The sequence below is a fragment of the Zootermopsis nevadensis genome, unplaced genomic scaffold (assembly GCF_977971745.1).
Source record: "Zootermopsis nevadensis isolate Lab colony 2312 unplaced genomic scaffold, Znev_1.0 Znev_ptg000019l, whole genome shotgun sequence".
In the NCBI taxonomy this organism is placed as follows: domain Eukaryota; kingdom Metazoa; phylum Arthropoda; class Insecta; order Blattodea; family Termopsidae; genus Zootermopsis; species Zootermopsis nevadensis.
This window is the reverse complement of record NW_028259151.1, coordinates 435,991-458,792: the sequence shown is the minus strand read 5'-3', so window position 1 is coordinate 458,792 and position 22,802 is coordinate 435,991. Positions and strand designations below refer to the sequence as shown.

General features: G+C 35.4%; 1 protein-coding gene across 5 annotated transcripts in view; it reads left to right on the top strand.

Moving 5' to 3' along the window:
- dpy (fibrillin-like protein dumpy) overlaps positions 1-22,802 on the top strand; it is a 385,379-nt gene that overhangs the window by 189,638 nt on the left and 172,939 nt on the right. For all 5 annotated transcript variants that reach the window (XM_087351382.1, XM_087351381.1, XM_087351380.1 and 2 more), the window contains exons 44-51: positions 1,629-1,772; positions 2,218-2,289; positions 2,745-2,828; positions 7,132-11,031; positions 12,909-13,127; positions 19,162-19,344; positions 21,561-21,761; positions 22,501-22,665. In XM_087351382.1, coding sequence (XP_087207508.1) covers positions 1,629-1,772; positions 2,218-2,289; positions 2,745-2,828; positions 7,132-11,031; positions 12,909-13,127; positions 19,162-19,344; positions 21,561-21,761; positions 22,501-22,665 — 4,968 coding nt within the window. The remainder of the gene's footprint in view (positions 1-1,628; positions 1,773-2,217; positions 2,290-2,744; positions 2,829-7,131; positions 11,032-12,908; positions 13,128-19,161; positions 19,345-21,560; positions 21,762-22,500; positions 22,666-22,802) is intronic.

Here is a 22,802-nt window from a genome sequence, read left to right as displayed (position 1 = left end):
TTACCCAGTTTGTGAGATGGGATAACTGTTCACCTCAAACATGATAGAACTAAGTAATAATCATTTTTGTTATTGAATTTAATGAGTCAGGTGAAGTGATAGTTTTACCCAGTTATAGGTGATATGAAATATAGGCTATAATGTACTAATCTCACTGTGATTATAATTTTTGGACTTTTACCCTGGCACCAGCAAATTATTTATGAATGTTTTGACCATCTTTTTCAAAACGTTAATTTGGATGAATGTATGTGCACATGCATGTGCTCACACATGAGCCCGCACACACACATACACTCATCTCCTAATAACATAATATCATTGGGCATATTTTCTGTTTATGCAGTGTGAAATAATTTCACATAATCACTGTTAAATTTATTTTAATGTTGGTTAAAGTGTGTTTACAGAAGATCATGTAACATTAGCAGTAAGAGTAGTACAATCAGAGTTATGTCTGGAATTGAATGTGTGGGTCTCAAAAGCCACATTATGCCAAAGACTGTATTTTGTTATTATAGAAACGTTCTGGCACTCCACCCTTTTCATAGAGGTTGCTTTTGCATATCAAAATAGTTCAAGAGGATTGCTTGATGTTTCATTATTATACCTCTAAACTGTAGTGTAGGAATAGCAGCCATGAATGCAAGATAGTTGTGCACGGGGTTCATTATGCGGAAGGAAGAGCAATAAAATCTAGTTTGTGTTGCATGAAAACAGACCATCCAATTTCCAGTTTATCTTCTCTCTTTTTTAAATGTACATTTTACTCAGGACTTCACTTCACTGTTGCTCTTCACACATTAGCCAATTTTGGAACATCTGTATTTAAAAATCTGCTCTTCATTGTGTGTATGCGTGTATAGAAAAGATCTTTTGGTATGTCACTTTGAGAATTGAAAAGGTTCCTCCCTTTTTTCTAGCATGCATAAATGTTTTGTATATTATAAGCCATTTTGTATGGTTGTATCTTTTCTGTACCTGGAGTATCCAAAGTCATGGAAATAAAATTATTGTGCTTGGACAAGAATGAATATGTATCATACTAAATATTGTCTTTCATCTTCATATTTTGACAGCTTGTGAACACCTGCTACATGAATATTACTTTTAGACTGTGAATGTATGGAATGGTGGTGGCGGCTTATAACAGTATCACTTACAGACAAAATTGGTGTTGGCGGTGATGGTTATTTGTTGCTGTACATAGCTGCATAATTTTCTTCCAGGTTACCAGCAACAACTAAAATACTGATGTTATTGTGTTTGAATAATTTAGCGATAGTTTATTGCAATTAATGGTGTAGAATGCTTATGTTTTATTTCAGCTTTATTTGCTTTTTATCTTTTTTAAGGGAAACTTCACATAAATTTCAACATTTATTATAAGTAAGTAGTTATAAAATGTTGATTTGTTATGTAATTAGTTATAACAAATTTGATTGTGCAATTACTTTCAAATTCTGCTGAATAATTAACAAAATAAGTTGTATACATCATAGAATTGTTTTAAATATACTTGATTAGCAAGAATTTGTGTCAGTATTACAGTACTTATATTGAAGTTTATGTCTAAAAATTTAGTAGTGCATCTGAGTTTTAATATAATAATGATTTCCTATCTACAGTTATCAGCTGTTGGGATCACTCTGAGTGTCCTGCTCAACAGGCCTGTATTGAAGAGAAATGTATGAACCCTTGTAGTGTTGCAAACCCTTGCAGTTCACAACAGGAGTGCCAGGTGCAAGAACACCAACCAGTGTGTATCAAAGGTTAGCATGGGAATGAAAACTGCATATCCACATTCAATTATAAGCTTTTTAATGGGTAAACTTGAAAAATAATGTAATTTGGTCACAAAAATTTGTAACTGAAAGAGAAAAGATGCAGAATTGTCCTTGATATACATTATTCATGTTGTGTGTAACTACTAGTGTTATCTGATGTTCTGTTAGCTCTGCAACTTTCACTCTTCATTTAATATGTTCTTTATTGATTAATCTCTGATTTACATGAAAGATTCATTCCTAAAAACAATGTCCTATATTCAAATGACATAAAAGGGAAATCATTCATCTTCAGCTGCTCAAAACAGTATTATATCTGATATGTTTCAACAAAACAAAACAGAACATATCACATTGATGTAAACCGAAAAACTGCTTGTATAAAAGATTCTGAAAATGTGTGTTTGTGACATTATTTTCTGGATTTCAGTGTGTCATTGTCAGAAAACTGGGGATTGTAGACCTGGACATATTTGTGATGGTTGCTACTGTGTTCCAATAGGTAAGTAATACAAACAATAATGTTTTGGCTACAGTGAAAGTCTAATGTAATAAAGTTTGTTATGCCATAGGTTAGATCATACTACTTACCCCAAGTTTTGCATTTATACATCGCTGAAGATAGCCATTCTCTTTAAAATATTGTTTTGAAATTATTTTGTTTTTTGTTGTGGGGATAGTAAAAAGAATGGAACCCTATGTTGGTAGGCAGTATTTTATTATTGTGGCTTTTCTTACTATTTTTAAGGTTTTAATGCTGCACCTTTTTTCTCTCAGGCCCATTTTAATATTCCCTTTTCAACTATGTCTAGATCTTCAAGGTGATATCTTCCCATGATATTTTCTGATTAACATTTTTTTTCAGTTCTCTCAATGTGTATGCTATAAACGCCAGGCATCTCTCTCTTCCTGATTTGATAATAATCATGGAATGTAAGTTTTTATTCTCTACCACAGACAGGGAACCAGTCGAGCCAACAGGCTGTGAGCACTGTCCACCTGGTTATCAGTGTAATCCAATCTCTGGAGCATGCATCAAAGGTAGGATGAGCTTTGTCTCCCAACAGTGTTTAATTTATAATTAGTGAAAGTAGGAAAAATGTAGTGCAGTAATAGACAAGTGGTGTGTTGCTGTTTTGTTTTGATCAGCTGGTAACAGCTCATGCATACTAGTTAAGTAATATGCACTAATCCTTTCCCAATTAGTCCCTCATTGTTAAAGCAATTTGCAGTGCAGTTTTACCAGGTAACTGGAGTAGGATCATCACTGGCAGTGAGAAGAAACTGTTTTTGAAGGTGGATATTTCTTCAGCATCTATGGAAACAAACAACTGATGTCACAGTACAGTGCTTCAAATGGTCTTTTTTTCTTATAGTTCTTATGCGTGCTGTCATACCTATATTCCAGATTTCTGAACATCTAAAGTCATTATTTTCTGACAAGAGAATAACTTCTCTCTGGGTTAATTCTTTTTCTATCTGCCATTTAATTAAACCTACCTGAATTTATTTTATTTAATTATATACTTCATTTCTTTACTCTGAAAGTTTCATACTAGTTGACATCAATGACATTTTTTGCAAAAAAAAATATTTGGATTTGCTTGATACCCATCTAAGTTATTTAGAACTTATCTAAGTATGTGTACTTAGAGGTTTATCCAAATTTTGTTGATTATTTACACAGAAAATATTTTATATTTTGAATATTAAAAATAAGTATTTTATTTATATACAGTGATGTCGACTCCTATCGGCTATTGACTATGGGCTCTATGTCAGCCTTGATCTATTGGGAATAAATCAGTTTACAGAGTCTACACACACAAGCAATTATCCTAAGACAGTTTCTAGATCTCTGTCTTTACATATGACCCACATACACTTTCCACACTCATTGTCTTTTGATCCATTCTGGTCCTCAAGCCTGGTGCTCCCCACTCACGCACACACAGCCCTCAGCCCATAGCACCCCACTGGACACAGGCTGGCTCCTCAACTGCCCTGTTCCATGAACCCAGTGCTCCACACTCACAGCCTTCGGCTCTCAGCAACCCCACTGAACACACACGCTGGCTTCTCAGCCACCACAGTCCAAGAACCTAGTACTCCACACTCGCAGCTGATCCTCACTCTTTACTCAGCACCGTACCAGACCGCTTGATGGCTCTGCACTCCCTTCACACTCTTCTGCACTATTCCACCAGAGACTCCACTTTACTATTCTGACTCTTCGCTTGATTCCCCATTCACCACACTAAACTCAGGGAGGCGACTCTTTATACCCGTCAGCACATCTGTGGAATGTTCCAGAACAAGGATCTCGAAGGTTCCCTTTCCAGAAAGTCCTACAACCCCATGCCATCTGGAACATTGCACGGTGGCCACACCTACAGCCCGCGTCCACTAGCCAGGGAGGGCAATTTGGCGGCCCCTCCCCTCCAGTGTGATCCGAATGCTCTTTCAGCACCATGTCACAGATATAGTGGTCGCAGTAGTTTTTGGCCAGTGGAATATTCAAGGGGAAGGCTAGGGGCAAGTCATTTGTAAGATAGTACAATGTTTCGTCTGCCTCCAGGAAGGACAAGGACCGTATCGGACTGAATGCCCAAACAAAACAAATACACTGACCTTGCCACTTCAAGTACACAGAGTAGGTCCGTCCGCCAGCTCCACTATCTTCTCCTCTGGCCAAAAACTACTGTGCCTGCTATACTTTAGTGACTTTATTTGTTTGAATCAGTGTTGAATATGAATCCTGTTTCTGTAAGACTTGAGGTTCTCACAGCGGTGAATATGAAGACAGAAATCTTCAATCCTGTTTCTATTAGGTGATGGATTGTTTGATGTTATCATATGATATGAATGGACACATTTCAGCAGTTGGTTCAAAGGTCAGAGAGATCCTTTCATTTTCTTGAGTTACAGCAACAAGAAATTGAAAATGTGTGGCCTCTCATAGCACTAGATAACATCAAATTAGCCATTGACCAATGGGAATGCAGGTTTTAGTCATAATCAAAGAAAACGGTATTAAGCATAAATGTTGATAATAAACATGATTGAACTATAAATAAAATACCAATTTTTAATATTGGAATTGAAAAATATTTTTCTGTGTAACACTTCACCTGAATTGAATCGATGTTAATATACACATACTTATGAATGTTCCATAAAACTTATTTGAGTTTTATTCAGATCAGTAGAGCCATTTATTTTACTTTTTTTTCCAAAAACATAATTTTTTGGCACAAAGTACTACTTCCATCTATTTTCGAACTTGTATGTATAGTATGTACTGACAATTTGGACTGTATTCTTCCCTAATCTATATAAAGAATATGCACTTATTATTTCACATACCTTTCTTATAAATAATAAAACCAAAATGGCAACACATCTTGTTTCTTTATCTTTCTAGTGTCATAACTGTGCAATGGAATCTTTACAACTTTGGGTTTTAGTTTTTTGTTTATGTCAATCATTTATTGTTATATATAGCTCCATCTGCTGTGTGTGTTTTGAATGTACAGTAGCAATGGTGCATTGGATTTCAAACAGTGTGTTAAAACTTTGGCATTAGCGTGTTTTCAATACAAGCGTTTGTTTCAGGGAAGTATTTAAGTTATTATTGTGAATTGTGATGTTTATAAATATGGAGGAGGTGAATTAAAGTAGTCTCTTAGTATTGAAGTTGAGTTTAACTAAACGAAAATTTTGTTCTGTACAACATTTCTTTAGCGCCTTCTTTTCTGTGTTCCTCCTTATGTTCATCTGTTAAAATTTCTATAGTACTGAATTTACTCATGTACCCCACGCACTTGTGTAAGCCACACACCCCATTTTTTGAGGAAGTAAAACAAATATTTTAAAAAGGTTTGTAACTTTTTCCTCAGATGCATCTGGTAGTCTCTGCACGATCTGGGTCTGTCTTCTTATGGTTAAATTGTTATGGGCAAAATACCTCACCAACTACCCTTGACTTGCCTTATAATTTGTTACTTCCTTGGCCCTAACTATTTTCACCTCTTTCATCCAGCACATTTCCATCGATACAGCATATCCTAACTGCTGCTTCTCACAAATAAAGCTCACTAGCTTCTCTTCGATTCCCTCAGATTTCGGTTTGGATCCTCTGAAGGCTCTTCTATTACTTGTAGTTTCCGTTAGAAGGTCCTTCTTCTTCCACGATTCAACTGATGTCAAACCTTCTCCTGGCAGCCAAATTTCCCCTGCCACTCTAATTATCTTCAATTTTTCGCTCGCTGTGAAAGACCTTAATCTCATATCCTTTGTACTCATTTTTCAAACAATAACTGAACCAGGTAATGTTCAGCACCGCTTTTTAAGGACAAAGACAAGCAGGTAGAGAGATACAGTTAGATACGCAATGACTCATACTCGCATAAGCCGCGCATCCCATTTTATGGGCAAATTATTTTCAAAAAAGTGTGTGTGGGGTACACGAGTAAATATGGTATTTTCATGTTTTTAGTCAACATTGCTTTTTCTTTCTATATTGTTTGTAAATGTAGGAAACTTATGCTTCTGTATTAGTTTTAGTTTGGCAATGGTTAGTTGTGTTTGAATTGTAAATGTGTAAATCTGTATGTGGTTGAAAGTGATTGTATGAATTTGAGTGTGAAACACTATAATGCATGAGGTGATGCATACACATTACTAACTGTATTTTTTAAAGTGGTCATTGGTGCTTATGGTATTCTGCTTGTTGCTTAGCTTCTTATACAGCTTTTTATTGTGAGTTAGTTTTATTTTTTTACATATTCCGTAGTTGGTGGAATATTAGTAAGCTGTTACTTTGATCTCAGCTGAATTTTATGGAAAATTTATCTCTACTGATTGCTTATTAGGATTCTGGAATTTGGCTTCAGTAAGTACAAGCTTATATGCATATAACCACTGATTTGTTCAAATAATAACAAGTTTGTTAGGAATTTTGGACATCCCAGTCTTGAGTAGAAAAGTCAAAACTGCATACAGTGTGTAGTTCAGAATCTTTTTCCATGAAATTCGTCTGTGGTCTAACCATATATCTCTCTCTGTACAGTTGTATTTTTATATATATATTATTATACAAATATTTTTGCACTAATTTTATTGTGTTACAAAGAGTATTTTCTGTTTCTGTAAGTAACAGTCTTAGTCACTTCTGTCCTAGTATTTTTAATGTTTAATTGGATTTAAATTTGTATATAAACATTATTTAAATGATCACTATTCCTTGGTATATTCTGTCTAATATAATTTGTATCGCTATTATTGCACTTCACTTAAACTAACAGTATTATTTATTTCTGTTTTTTATCCCATACTATAATAGTAATGGAAGCAACAGAAACAGTTACTACAATGACACCCACAAAGCCAGGCTTCACCATTACAGAAATTACACCATTTGAAATGGGACCAACCCTAACAAGCCATATTACACAGACAGAGACACAGACAGCAGTAACAGAACATTTAAGTACTGAGCAAATTATGACTGTAACACAGACACACATAGGTGGTGGGGAGAGTTCTACAACCCTTAGAGAGCAAATTTCACAAAGGACACAGCTCCCAGAAGAGACTTATCCAGCAGTACCTGGAGTAGAAAGTGGTAAAACAGCAGCAGAACAACCAACAACATCACCTTTTGGAAGAATAACTGTACCACAGGAATCAGAGAGTGTGGTAACAACAACAGAAATCTTCACTACACATTTTGAAACTTCATTACCAGCTGTAAGTTTTCCAGAAACTTCAAGTCCAGGGCAGATTACTAAAACTCAGCCTTCATCAACAGAGAATCTTACTGAAGTACCAGTAACTCAAACTATTGAGACAGGTCCTCAAACATCAATTCATGTTCAAGTTACACCAGTTTCAAGTTTAACTCCAGAAACACAATCGACTCAAGGAGGAGGTGTGGCATCCTCTGAAGCATCAACAGAAATTACAACTGAAAGTTATGGAATTAGTTCTTCTGGTACAACTGAAATCCAATCCATTGAACAAAGTACAGTGACAAATAAGGCTACTACAAATCAGACTGAAGAGATTACATATGTAGAGACGAAAATACCTACAGTTCCAACAAGTGCAGTGTCATTGTGGTCAACTTCTTTTACAGAGGCACAAACAAAACAGCTTGTGACTGTAACAGAAGGAGGTATTGCAACTTATGTTACAGAAGTAGTTGTACCTTCTTCAAAAATACCCTCAGTTTCTTTAACTCAGTTGCCAAATGTTTCTTCAACAGCAAAAGGTAAACAGATTACTGAAGCCACACATACATTGAGTCCAAAATTTACAACAAAGTCAACAGAAATTCCAAGGGAACTGACAACATCATTATCTATGATAACCAGTAGACCAGAGCTTTCTATAGAAGTTACATTACCAGAAGAAGAACCTACAGCTATACTGCCAGGAGCATCTACCACCAAGTCTCCACCTACAGAAAGTGTAACCAGCACAAAAATCCCTACAGAGAGGCCTGTAACAACAGTCAGATCCAGTCCATTATATCCGATGATAGTTTCACCAACTACAGGAGGCACAACAATTGGAACTGAAATTTCAGTAACAACTGAGTCAATGATATCTCCTTCTGGATCTTCACTAGGAACTGAATTTTCAGCCATACCAACAACAAGCGAATCAACAGAGACAGAAGTATTTGTCACAACAGTTACTGAAGTTCCATTGTCAACCATAGCCAGTAGTGTGTCCGAGATACCATCAACTGAACTAGTTACATCTGAAAGAATCACAACATTTAGTTCAGAGATTACCACAGTGTCAGAATCATTAACAACTCTTCAGGGTCTGACATCTAGAGTTACTCAGTTTCAAAAAAGTACTGAGGTCCCTCACATGGAAAGCACAATACCAGTAACGGTATTACCAACAGAAACTACAGTTCCTTCAGCCACTGAAGCTGTTGGTACAGGTAAGCTTACACTGGTTCCAGCAACAAGTGCAAGTCAGTCAGAAACTGAAATTCCATTGACCACTACTGGAAGAATTTATATATCACAAACAACACAAACAGTGAAAGAATCAGAAACCCAGAACCCTACTAGTATTCTAACTCAAACACCAGAAATTTCCACTAGGCATTCCCCTGCAACAGAAGTCCCAGAAACAGGAAGCACAACCACAAGAGAATGGAGAACATTAACATCACTTATCACCACTCAGTCAAATGTGACTAATCCACCTTTGAGTGAGGCCAGTACCTTTGCTGTGCATACTACTGAGACACATGGCATTCCAACAACAACTTTCATATCAAGTTCAGTATCAGGTAATGTCACAGCGGGAACTGCAGGTGTGACAGAAGTGTTTACAACTGAATCCGGTATTACTGAAAAAGTGAGCAGTGAGGAATCTCACATTCCAGCAACAGAAACTTTAGGTACAACAGTGAGGTCATCTCATGGTCCAACAAAAGTGTCAGCTGAAGGATTGACTACACAGAGATCAACATTAACAGAATTTCCTACAGAAGGGTCAACAGTAATACCTATAGAAAGACCATCAAGAATATCTACAGAGGGACCAGCAGGAGTTCCTACAGAAAGAGCAACAGGAGCACCTACAGAAATATCAACTGGAATACCTACTGAAAGATTAACAGAATTTCCAACAGAAGGCTCAACAGGAATACCTACTGAAAGATTAACAGAATTTCCAACAGAAGGCTCAACAGGAATACCTACAGAAGTATCAACAAGAATACTTACAGAAAGACCAACAACAGTACCTACAGAAAGACCAATAGGAGTACCCACTGAACTATTAACAGAATTTCCTACTGTAGGTCCAACAGGAATACCTACAGAAAGACCAACAGGAGCACCTACAGAAATATCAACAGGAATACCTACTGAAAGATTAACAGAATTTCCAACAGAAGGCTCAACAGGAATACCTACAGAAAGAGTAACAGAAATTCCTACAGAAGGTCCAGCAAGTTTATTTACAGGGATACCAACAGAAGTTCCTACGCTAATGCCAGTGGGGATATCTACAGAAAAACCAACAGGAATAACTACACAAGAAGCAACAGGAATACCTACAGAAAAACCAGCTGGGCTTTCTACTGAAAGATTAACAGAGATACCTACACAGGGGTCAACAATAGTACCTACTGAAGTATCAATAGGGATCTTAACAGAAGGACCAACAGAAATACCTACAGAAAGAACATCACGGAAACTTACGGAGCCACCAACAGAAATCCCAACAGAAGTACATACAGAGAAACCGACAGGACTATTTACTGGAAGATTAACAGAAATTCCTATGCAAGGGTCAACAGGAATGCCTACTGAATTACCAACAGGTATCTTATCAGAAAGACCAATAGAAATACCTACAGAAAGTAGTACAGGAATATTTACAGAAAGAACAACACAAATTCCAACAGAAAGAACATCAGAAATTCCTGTAGAAGGGCAAACAGAAATAACTATGAAAGAAATAACCAGAATTACTGCAACAGAGAGCCCCATTCAACCTGAGAATTATACATCCATGACAGGAAGACAGACAGAGGTAACAACTGAAGAACAAGGAAGTGTATTTTCTCTGGGTTCAACTCTTACGAGTCAAACAGAAGTGCAACTAACAACAGAGACTTATGAAAATGTTACAGCAGTGACAGGAATCCAAACAGAGCTACCTTCTGAAGGAACAACAAAGGTGTCATCCACAGTAGGGACAACAGAATTTCAAACAGTGTACCTCACACAAAGAACAACAGAGATTTCAGAAGTATCTTCTACATTGAGTACAGAGGGAATTCAAACACTATTACCTACAGAGAGAACAACAGAAATGTCAACAGTGTTACCATTTGAAGGAACAACTGAAGTTCAAACAAAATCTCTCTTCACTGCTAAAACTTCTACAGGAATAACTGTAGAAACAACTGTAGGGGTGTTTCCTACCACAGAAGTGGGACAGATTACTGAGACTAACATTACAGTTGCAACCATTATCCCTACCACAGCCATGCTTTCTCCTACCACCGAACAGACTAATAGGACATGTGCTGCTGATGCTGATTGCCCCCCCTCAGAAGCCTGTAGATGCAGTCAGTGTGTGAACCCTTGTGCAGAGAGCAACAATGGTTGCGCACGCAATGCCTTGTGCACAGTCTTGAATCACATCATACTTTGCACGTGTCCATCTGGACAATCCGGGGATGCCACCAAGGATTGCCAAGGTATACTTCACTGTAACAGTTACATAAACAACATAGCACAAACACATATGCTCTATAATCATATGGCCTGAATCCAAAAATTTTTGTAAATACTTTAAATATGGTAGTATTTTCCCTCTTGACTGTCTGTGACAAACATCTTCTTCATTTGTATTTCTTTGTAGAAAGTTGTAAATGATGTGTACAGTAACCAAATTAATATATTTCAAAATTGCACTATAAATAGAATAGCACATACCTGTTTTACTTTAAAAAGTTAATTTTTAAAAATATCCTACAGTATATATTTAAAATGTAGAATGTAGTATGACTTGTACAGTATTTATTTTTCTATGTACAATAACATGAGCTAATTTGGTAAGTCTACTTCTAACTTGACTTTTCTTATGGCAGTTTGTTGCAGTCTAATATGCCTTTACAAAGAACATGGTAACTCGAAGTAAATTATAAATAACCTCATTCCAAGGACTTCAACTACCTTGCACCCATAAAAAGTTGTTGAAGTAAAAAGAAACTGTTGTAATATACTCCAGTTACTGCCAGAAGATCAGCTGTGATTACCATGTACTGAAGTTTCGAGTTACCAAGTATCGTACACACTAAATATACATAACAGTACATAATCATTAATAAAGCAGTTTCTTTGTTTTTATAACAGTAAGTAAATACTTTTACCACATATCAGATGTTTTAGCTGTGTGTGTAAGTATTGCAGTTCTTTCATATGGTAATCCTTTAATAGGATTTTTTCTGTAATAATTTCAAGACTGGAACTGGCAAAAGATGCATATGTACAACAGGCAGTTTGTGCAGGTTTTGTATGGTTGTATTACCCTACAGTTTATTTCAAAATTCTACTCACTTACTCAGAATCAGAAAACTTGGTATTTAGTGTATCATTATCTGTGATACTTATGGTTGAAAATTTTCCTGTGTTTCTACCATTTCATATTTAACGACAGTTATACATAAGCACTCCTTCATTTTTAGGAGATTCTTGGTTTGAAACTTATCCTGGACACTTGTTGTCTTGTCTTAGGTTTCTTCTGGTTTTCTTTAGTGTCTCCAAGTGAATGCTGGACAAATATTTTAAAGCAGGTCACAGCCATTTCTACATTCTCCTTTTCAGTTCATCACTCATAAATCACCCTCCCATACAACACTATATAACTTACACATTTAAAAAGTGTCATTAAGTAGATCAGAGAGATACTTCTTTGTGCTGTGTCCATATAGTCTTCTTTAGTAGTACTTCATCTATTTCATTTTCTTCTTTTGACTCTCCATTTCTTTCTTGGTGGTATTTATTTGTACTACAGCCTTTAAAGCTTCATATTTTGTTCCCCCATTATGTCCAATTAGATTCATGTCTCCTTTCTATATATATATATATATATATATATATATATATATATATATATATATATATATATATATATATATTAAGTTTAGTTTAGTTTAGTTTTCTGATGTGATCTCCATCAGTTAATCTACAACTTTTAGTCCTTCCATTAATATTTTTGTAATGTTCTATTACACACTGATTGGTCATAATATAATATGTCCATTCTGTGTTGGTTCTTTTTTTACATTTATACTCGTAATAAATTGAGATGTCCTCTGTTAACATCATCTGCCCATTTGCAATATAAACCACCAGCATAGATTTATATATAGTTATGTTTGGCACCATTTATTTAGTATATAAGACAGGCATCGGTGTTGTATGCATTCTTGCCATTGCCTTCCATTGTTATCACTCTGAAACATCTGTTGTTTTGGTGAATAGTGGTGTGGAATTAACAGTTGGTCAGGTGTGAGTAACAACTGGTTAACTAATTTATAACCTTGCTCATTTATTGATGCCTCCCATGTAGAAAGCCCAGGAACAACTAAGGCTCCAAGTCCATGTGAATCAGACTTGGATTGCGTTGATACAGAAGCATGTTACAAGTCATTCTGCTTGGACCCATGCGAGTTCACAAATGCCTGTGCTGCAACAGCTAAATGCCACACCAAGGCTCACAGACCCATATGCACTTGCCCTACAGGATATGAGGGCAACCCTGCAGTAAAATGTTCCCCAACTAAACAATGTAAGATAATATGAATAATTCCTTTTATAATGTTATTCGTAGGAGGAGCATTTCAGTTGAGCTCTCTGCATTTGTTTCATTCATATTTAAACAGGTCTTATAATTGTATTATTTTACTGTGAGGGTTTTTTAATTATATACAATTTTTAAATTATAAAGTCAAGTAGGAAATAAATAATGTTTAGGACTGAACATGACAATAGTTAATTATAGATATGCATGTGCATAACAAAAATGATACCATATTTTCTGCATTACTCACAAAGACAGCAAATTCTTATAAAAATCAATCTTATGAGTTAAATGCCCTTAGTAAAAGGCTTATTAAAGATATACATATGCTGTATGTACATGTGGTATTGTCAAAAAATGTGTGAACTTTTGTTGTAAACTTATTCGTCATTATCACAGGGTTTACCGGGCACTGTCTTTGAAATAGTCTTCTTATTCTGTCACACATTTCATTCAGCAGAAATACTGCTGCTGGAAGCACTCCTGCAGGTTTCAGTGCTACTATCATAGCATCTTCTGCAGCTGGAACCCATATCCCTTTGAGAGCTGGGCAGTGACTAGATCTTGAGAGTGGGGATGTTATAGAAACACAGTGATGCGATTTTTGGTCGCATACTCTTGCTCCAAAAGAGACAGAGGAACTTGTGCATTGTCATGATGGAACAGCCAGTTTCCATATTTCCAAAGATAAGGGTATTTGCAGCAGATAAGTTTACACAAACAGCACATAATGTCTCTGCACATAATCTTGTTGAATTCATACTTTCCTGGAATTAACTTATGGTGAACAATATCCTAGCATTACTGAAGAATACTTCCACCATCAACTTCTGTTTTGAGGAGATCGTAAAAAGTGTTTTGTTGCTGGGCTGTTTACTTCACTGATCATATCAGTTTGTGAGACTATATTGCCCAAGTATACACAGAATTTGCTACAATTAACTTGCTCTTTGAATTGCGGTATCCTAGTTAATTGAGTTCTATAAATGACAGAATTCATTATAGCAACATTTCTGTATACTAATTGCACTTGTTTAGGTATGAAGACTAGTGCAAGTACTGCATCATTTATTGGCTATTGTACAAGCTCAGACTTTTCTAATCTACAATGGCATATATTTTGTATAATTAAATATTAGACCAACTTCTAAATTTTTCTCCAAAACAAGGTGATCACAAGAATGTGGCAAAATTAATAAAACTGTAAACATGTTGCATAATTCCTCATGTCCCCTTATTTCTTAATTTAAGAGAAAATATGATGTAATAATTATTGTAAAGGTAAAGTCTATTGAGCACCTGGCCTACCAGTTACATGAGAGGCATGATGTGCCAGTACTAAGATCAGTGTAGTGAGTATTTGAACTTGCTTCACCATCCTCTGTCTTTTATCACGCTGCTTCTTTACAGTTCAGATGGCCATGAAATGAGAGGGTATGGCTGTGAGTAATGAAAGTTATACAGTTATAAACCATATGTCTGAAAAGGAATTATTGTTACTTATTATGAGCATCATATAGTTTCTTTGTTTTTGTTGTCTCTCTGAACTTTCTGTTGAAACAGGCAAAATTATGCAATGAAAACATTTAGTTTACTCCTTCAAACTAAATGAATAGAAATTATGCATGTAAATACAATTATAGCTAACAAGATTTTTTAGTTTATTTTCAGATCTTCCATAATCATATTTTATAAAAATTATTTATGAGTTTTCAGTTCAGTTTGTTCAGAAATTTTATGAAGCTTCTTCGTGCACAACAGAAATCCTTCAAGAGGAAATAAAATCCTTAGAATTCCTATAATCTATTTACAAAACAAATACAAACATTTACTGGATCCAATTCTATTTGTCATGAATTTTTTAGTCTGTTCAGTTCTAAACTGGATGTTAGAGCTAATCATTAATAATGCTTATTATTCAGAAAATGTCTGGATTAAAATGATATCTGAGGAAACTTGTTTTGCTTTCATAGTTCCTAGAGATTCAAAATACCATTGGAAGAAATAAATGCATTGTGCTCACTTTAGTTGTTTGCAAGCAGAAGGAAGCAACTTTAATAAACATGAAGAATTCCGTCTTCTGGGTTGTTGCGCTGTGTAGTCTGGTCGATGTTAACCAACGTTTCAGAGGTCATACTGCCTCCGTCATCAGGGTGATAATATTCATACTCACTTACATACTTCATACATACTCACCGCTGTGAAAACCTCAAATCATACATTTAATAAACATGTTTTCATCAGTTTTACTCAGAACAAATTTATGGTTCCCATTGTAACATGGCCCTTATGAAATGGATTTGGGCATAATATAAAATCTGTCCTGAACTCAAACTTGGTACTGGGTTTGTGTTTTTAAGAACCTAATTATAGTTTGGTTATTGCAGTATATAATTCCTAAACTGCATATCTGCAGCCCAAATTGTGGTTACTTATTTGTTGGCCTTTTCAAGTTGTTACTGTTGCTTGCTTTGATTTAGAATCAGCATTCATAATAAATACTGAACACAGCAATTCTAACTGTTTGTAAAGGCAAAGTTTGTAAGACCAACTTTCAAATCACCAAATTGGTGTGTATCAATAACAAGTGGAGTACCAGTAAAACCTTTTTTATCAGTATTAGGGCTATATCAGGTAATATAGTGAAGACTTTACATCCTTTCTTTCTTTCTTGTAATTTTAAATATTTTTGTATGATTGACATTTGTTCTCCAAGCTTGCTGTGGAGTTGTGTTGTTTATTTATATGCAGATATTCTTATTATTATATTTATTGTTTCAATTTTTGGGGAGAATCTAGTCCATATGTTTTCTTATTCTCCTACAAATTTATTTTCTTTTCCACTCCATTGCATTGCATTGCAGTTGTGCTTTAAAGATCCCTGATCTTATAGAAAACTTTTGTACGACATTAAACAAAGTTTCATAATATTCATTCACTTCACATTTCTTGGTAGAACGCTTCATAATGGGATGATTTCCTCCCATTGCCAAACATACATATTTCTCTTTATATCTTGTATCCAATAAATGAGATGACAGTGACACTACACCAAGTCGATGGATATTTTCTGTACTATGTGGTCCACTGCATATTTTCTGAAAAATAATTTTACTTGGCCATCTTTTTGTTCTCAGTAATGTTTATCCATTATTTTAGTGAGTCCATTTCACATAATCATCCAAGTATTTTGTCCACCACATATATTGTTGTTAATATTAATGTTATCAAGCCATTCAGTTTATTTTTCTTTTTAATACTGACAATGCATTCAGAATTATTTGTATTATTTGTTAGAAACTTTATAAGTTTTAATGAACTTGTTACTGGATTATCCTCAGTTGTCTGTGACTTGCATAATAAAATAGACAGTTGAATCTGTAGTTCACCAATGACAATTTTAAGATTACAGTGGCGTTTTCATCACGTGTGTAAAGTCTATAGAAATACATCAATCCCTCACCAACTGCAGGGTTACATTTCTGAAATTCTGTTGTTGGCAGTACCAAGTCATTATGGGAAACTGGAAATTTGGGGAACTGTAACCCCACTTACCATTTATTAAAGCCTAACTAAGCCGCTTCTTCCATTACTAAACACAGACTATTTTTAATAGCATGTTTAAAAGTAATGTATGTTCAGACACCATACTAATTAATACAACGAAATCAACAAATTTGATATTTTCACAGCGCTGAAAATGTGGATTGTAGTCTTCTGGGTTATGATGCTATGCGTTCTTGCAGTTGGTTATCACTGTTTTGGAGGTAGATGTACCTATGCCTCAAAGATGGAGACAGTACATTTCCTCTGAAATTTTGGTAACCTATAACATATAACAAGTTTGCATGGTGTTGCAACCGAGAAGACTGTCCTGAATGAAATAACCAGTTTTATCATGTATCTATAAGTGTTGAGAGCTGAACCCCATGGTGATGGCCACAGCAGTAATGATGATGATTGTGACCATGCTGACCCACTTCCTGCGTTACCTATTTTTTTCATGTGTGCACAAATTAAAAACTGTAGTGCATAAAACCAATTACTGTGGTTGACTAAATTGGAAATAAATTAAAACTTTGAATACTTCAAATCTGTGAATTTGGCTGTCTTCTGGGTTATAGTACCAAGTAGTATGCTAGAAGTTTAACTGAAATTTCAGAGGTGCTTGCTGCAAGGACAGCCATCTTTGTTCTCACCACCATACGAACCTCAAATTCTACTTTGAAATCTGTGGTTGGTGAGGGATTGCTTTGTAAGTTTCCATTGATTTGTTTATGCATGGTTAAAGTAGAATTAATAGAGTTTTTTTTACAAAATGAAAATTATTGATTAAAAATTGATATAAATATACCATTCCCATTCTTAGTGTAGACACTGCACTGTATTATATTTGCAGTGTGAGAAAATACAAACCTGCACAGCAGGCTGTAGAACCAGTTACACTGGTAGTGTTTTGCTTCTAAATGTCGGCAGTGAATACCGTCCACATGAGACTGACTGACTTTTACATATTAAAAAAAATGTGAAATTGTGTGTCTAAAAAATATGTCCAAACCACTGCATAATAAAAGACTATTTACATACGACAATATATGTATTTATCTTCCTACTTTTAGTGGGTACTAGAAAATATGCAGTGCTCAAAGTTAGTTATAAAGGAAAAGAATTTCACAGAAGCAAAACAAACCTGCCGGCGCAGTGGCCACGCAGTCTGAGGCATGGCCACTGCGACCGTGGGTTCAAGTCCCACTCAAGGCATGGATGTTTGTCTGCGTCTCCTCTTTTAGTCTGGTGGGTAAAGATTGGCCACGGAAGGCAAGGCGAAACCACCGTGGTACTTTCGCAAGAAAATCCCGAAAGGGGTCATAACGATCAAGCTGACCATAGATGATGAAAAAAACCCTCCTTTTGTCTATGATAATTTTCTTTATTTTTGTATTAGAAATTAATGATATGTGTTTGTAAATGTATGAATAATGCACCACATGCCCAGTACTGTAGAAATCGGTAGGAAGCAACAAATAAATACTGATTCCTAATAAAGGGAACATTTGGTATTTCATATAGGATAGAGGAGATGTGTTAACAATTTGCCAGTAATTAGGTGTTTGTGAGTGGTTAAAAAACTGTGAAAAAATATCAATCCATTGCCTACAAGGGTTCTGAAATTTGTTCATAAATGTGCACCAGGGATGTGGAACAGGTAAAGAATCTGGTATTAACAAAAATAGGAAATGAATATATGAGCTATGGATATTGGGTTTTTTGAACAAAGGAAAAGAAACAACCAGAGGGTTTGGGCATTTTACATGCTTACAAAATATTGGCAACATGTCCAGAGGACAGAAAGAATATGGACAAAGTGTGGGCCTTCAAGACAACTGAGAAAGTGCAGTATCAGGGGTTCACTACTCTTTTCACACACTAATTAAAACCTGAAATTCCACAAAAGAAAGAAAGAAAGAATTTTTTGGGGCTTGTGATAACCAGCAAATCTTAAAATTCAGCCTGTCCTCTCACAGAGAACTTCCAATCTGGCATATTAACTGAAGTCAGTTACACGTTTTTTGCTGTTTCATTCCTAATAATGTTTTAACATCATGTACATGCATGAAATTGTAAATATTACGAATTTTCTCTTGTTGTTTGTGTCATTGTATATTTTATTTTTGTAAAGTAAGAAGTGCTCTTTCTGTTGCTAAAACAACAAAATCAACGGTATAACAACTGCAACAAAATTAATGTAATTACGGGGGTGACTGAAAGAGTTGTATGATAGTATTTTTTTTTTTTTTATTCCAGTAACTTCACAAAGCCTTTGTAATTTGTAGTACTATAACCGTCAGTAGAAGTATTGAAGTACATGTAAATATTTATAGCACTTCAGTAATTAGATAAGACGTTAGTTAGCATTTCTTTTATAGCAGATCTTGTGGAGAACTGTTGTTTCTTGTACATATTAAATTCTGTCAACCTTCTTCCTCTTGTGTACATGTTTCTGGTTATTTCTCTGGTGTAGTGACTTGCTCTAGCAACGAAGACTGCCCATTGACTGAAGCATGTATTGGAGGAGCCTGTCAGCACCCTTGTGATGTTAAAAACCCATGTGCTTTCAATGCTGTTTGCATCAATACCAACCACGGAAGTGACTGCAGTTGTGCTGAGGGCTATCAAGGAAATGGATTTGTTGGATGCGCACCAGGTAGAGTAATTACTTTCTCTTTCATAGAAATGATCAGATGGTTATGGCATATATTAATTACACATATCTTGTGATATTTGAAACTCCCTTTATGGCAACTTTGAAGATAGCTGTCTTTTAGGTTGTAGCACTGTGTAGTCAGGTAGGAGTTTATTTATTGCCCTTATGATAAAGGCAGTAAGGCCCTCTGAAACGTTGGTAAACTTCTATCAGTCTACATGATGCAACAACCCAGCAGACAGCCATCTTCATATTTGAACCTTTTTGTAAGAAAAAACCTAATTTAATAGCATTTTAAATAAATTAAGATCCAATAAAATTTTTGAATAGGTGGGAAAATTTCTTTAGCCAGCTCTTAAATGTTCATGAGACTGATGATGTTAGACAGATTAAAATACCTACAGCTGAATTGTTAGTGCCAGAACCTAGTTTAGATGAAGTTTAAGCAGCCATTGGGAAGTTGAAAGGTTATAAATCTCCAGGTATTGATCAGATTCCAGCAGAATAAATTAAAGCAGGTGGCAAAGGGTTGCATATGAGGATCCATAAGCTTGTACTGTTAATTTGGGATAAGGAAGAGATGTCACAACAATGGAAGGAATCCATAATTATTCCTATTCATAAGAAGGGGGACAAGACTGAGTGTAGTAATTACCGAGGAATTTCTCTTCTGTCAACCTCATACAAAATTCTGTCCAACATTCTTTTGGCAAGATTAACTCCATATGTGAATGAAATTATTGGGTATCATCAGTGTGGGTTCAGACGAAACAGATCAACAATTGACCATATCTTTTGCATTCGTCAGATACTAGAGAAAAAATGGGAGTTCAACTATTTATAGATTTCAAAAAAGCCTATGACTCTGTGAAGAGAGAAGTGCTATATAATATTCTTATTGAATTTGGTACACCAAAGAAGCTAGTGAGTCTAATAAAAGTGTGCTTAAATGAAACCTGTAGCAAAATTCGTATAGGTAAATATGTATCTGAGACATTCTTCATCAAGAACGGTCTAAAACAAGGAGATGCTTTGTCTCCCTTGCTCTTTAACTTTGTGCTAGAATATGCCATCAGGAAAGTCCAAGAGAGGCAGGAGGGTTTGCAATTGAATGGGACACATCAGCTATTGGCATATGCTGATGATGTTAATTTATTGGGTGTTGATATAAATACAATAAAGAGGAACACAGAAGCTTTACTAGAGGTTAGTAGACAGGTGGGGCTAGAAGTAAATTCGGAAAAAACTAAGTACATGCTTGTATCTTATCAGCAGACAGGCGGGCAGAATTGTCTTAGGGTGGATAATAAATTATTTGAAAGTGTTACAAAGTTCAAATATTTGAGAACAACAATAACATATCAAAATGATACTCATGAGGAAGTTAGGAGGAGACTAAATTCCGGAAATGCTAGCTACTTCTCAGTTCAAAATATTTTGTCTTCCTCTCTGACTTCTAAGAACCTGAAAATTAAAGTATAACAAAACAATAATTTTGCCTGTTGTTTTGTATGGGTGTGAAATATGGTCTCTCACTCTGAGGGAGGAACACAGATTGCAGGTGTTTGAGGATAGGGTGTTGAGGAGGAAAGAAGATGATGGGGTATGGAGAAAACTGCATAATGATGAGCTTCAAAATTTGTTGTTCTCCCCCAGTATTGACAGAGTGATTAAGTCAAAAAGAATGAGATGAGTGGGGCATGTGGTGCACCAGGTATTGATTGGGAAGCCTGAGGGGAAGAGACCGCTGGGGAGACCTAGACATAGATGGGAGGATAATGTCAGGCGGGATCTAAGGGAGATAGGAGTTGAAGGAGACTGGATTTTGGTGATGAACCTTTGGGTTTGGTAAGCCATATAGTTAGTTAATTAGTTAGTTATGTAACCTTGTAACCTGTAAGTCAGTGAGAAATTATGAATCCAACCTAAGATGTAGAAGGTTGAGAGCTCTTAATACGTTATTCCTGACTAATACAAAGTATGTTATACTATGAGCCTTGTACTAGCAGGGATGCAAGGGTAAGCGGAATAATAACTTCTAAATTAATGCTGTTAGTATAGCATACATAAATGCAAAGGTTTGCTAATGTTGTGTGTGAAATTGTTTATGTATGTGTGTTTGCGTGTGCATATGTGTGTTTGTATACAATATATAGTGAATATAAAGTGAGTGGTGTGTATTGGAGTAATTACACAAAATGCGACTTTGTTTTCAGTGGAGGGACCTTTACCAATCTGTCATTACAATGAGGACTGCCCCCCACACAAAATTTGTGACCGACTCAATCGTGTGTGTATCAACCCATGCTCAACGGATCCCTGTGGTCAGAATGCACATTGTTTGACAGTGAATCATGCCATTGATTGCCAGTGCCTTGATGGATACTCAGGAGACCCGCATGTGGAGTGTTTAAAAGGTACTTTGGCTCATGTTATTGACTGGTAGATATGAATTATAGTCATATTAATAATTATGTATAATATATAATACCTGATTGAATGTTCTGTCTACTTACTAAATGTTTTTTCCTAAGATGTTACAGAACGTATTGGTGAGATGAAACTTTTTCAATTTAGTTCCAGAATTTATTTTAATGGTGATTGCCTTTCATTTAAAGTAGAATATTTCATAAAGAATTTCAAACACCTAACACATTTCTCAGGTAAATGTTATAAACATTACCAATATGTGTAAGGAATGAAATTTTATTACCAGGACACACAGTGTAAAGCTTTTATATAGTTTAGTTAATAGGACGCAGTTGCTTTTATTTACTATGCAATTTTTTTAGAGTTTATGCATCCATGATGTTTTGTGTAAAATGAAGGATTTTAGTACAGAAATATTCATAAGATAGATGTTGTGCTGTACACACTTGTAATGTTTATTGCATTGTATACCGACCTGTCATTTGTTATGGAGTTTAAACTTACTGAATCCTGATGCTCTCAGACCAGATAAATTAATTGTATTTTTATACAGCATTTGTTTTCTATTAAGTACAGCAGAAAATGATTAATTTTACTATATGTTACTACATTAGTCACAAAATATATGTACCCATATGCAGTTTTCTTCACTGACTTGGCAGTTTTAACTACAGAAATACTGATACATGATACTTACTGAACTGTTGATTTAATTTGCAATGACAGGATGCCATAGTGATGATGACTGCCTTACCACTGAAGCTTGCATCGAAGGCAGGTGTCAGAGTCCATGCAATTGTGGATTGAATGCTCAGTGTGAAGTATTATATCACAAAGCACTATGCAAATGCTTGCCAGGTTACAATGGAAATGCAACTTCAGAATGCCATGGTAAATATTTTGCATTATTAATATGGGAACAATAACCCAGTTAGAGGACAATTTAATGGGTGAAAATAATGTTACTTTTGTCTAGTTATTTATTCTTAAATATATTTTTTATGTTGATTGTCTTTTTGCAGCACTCT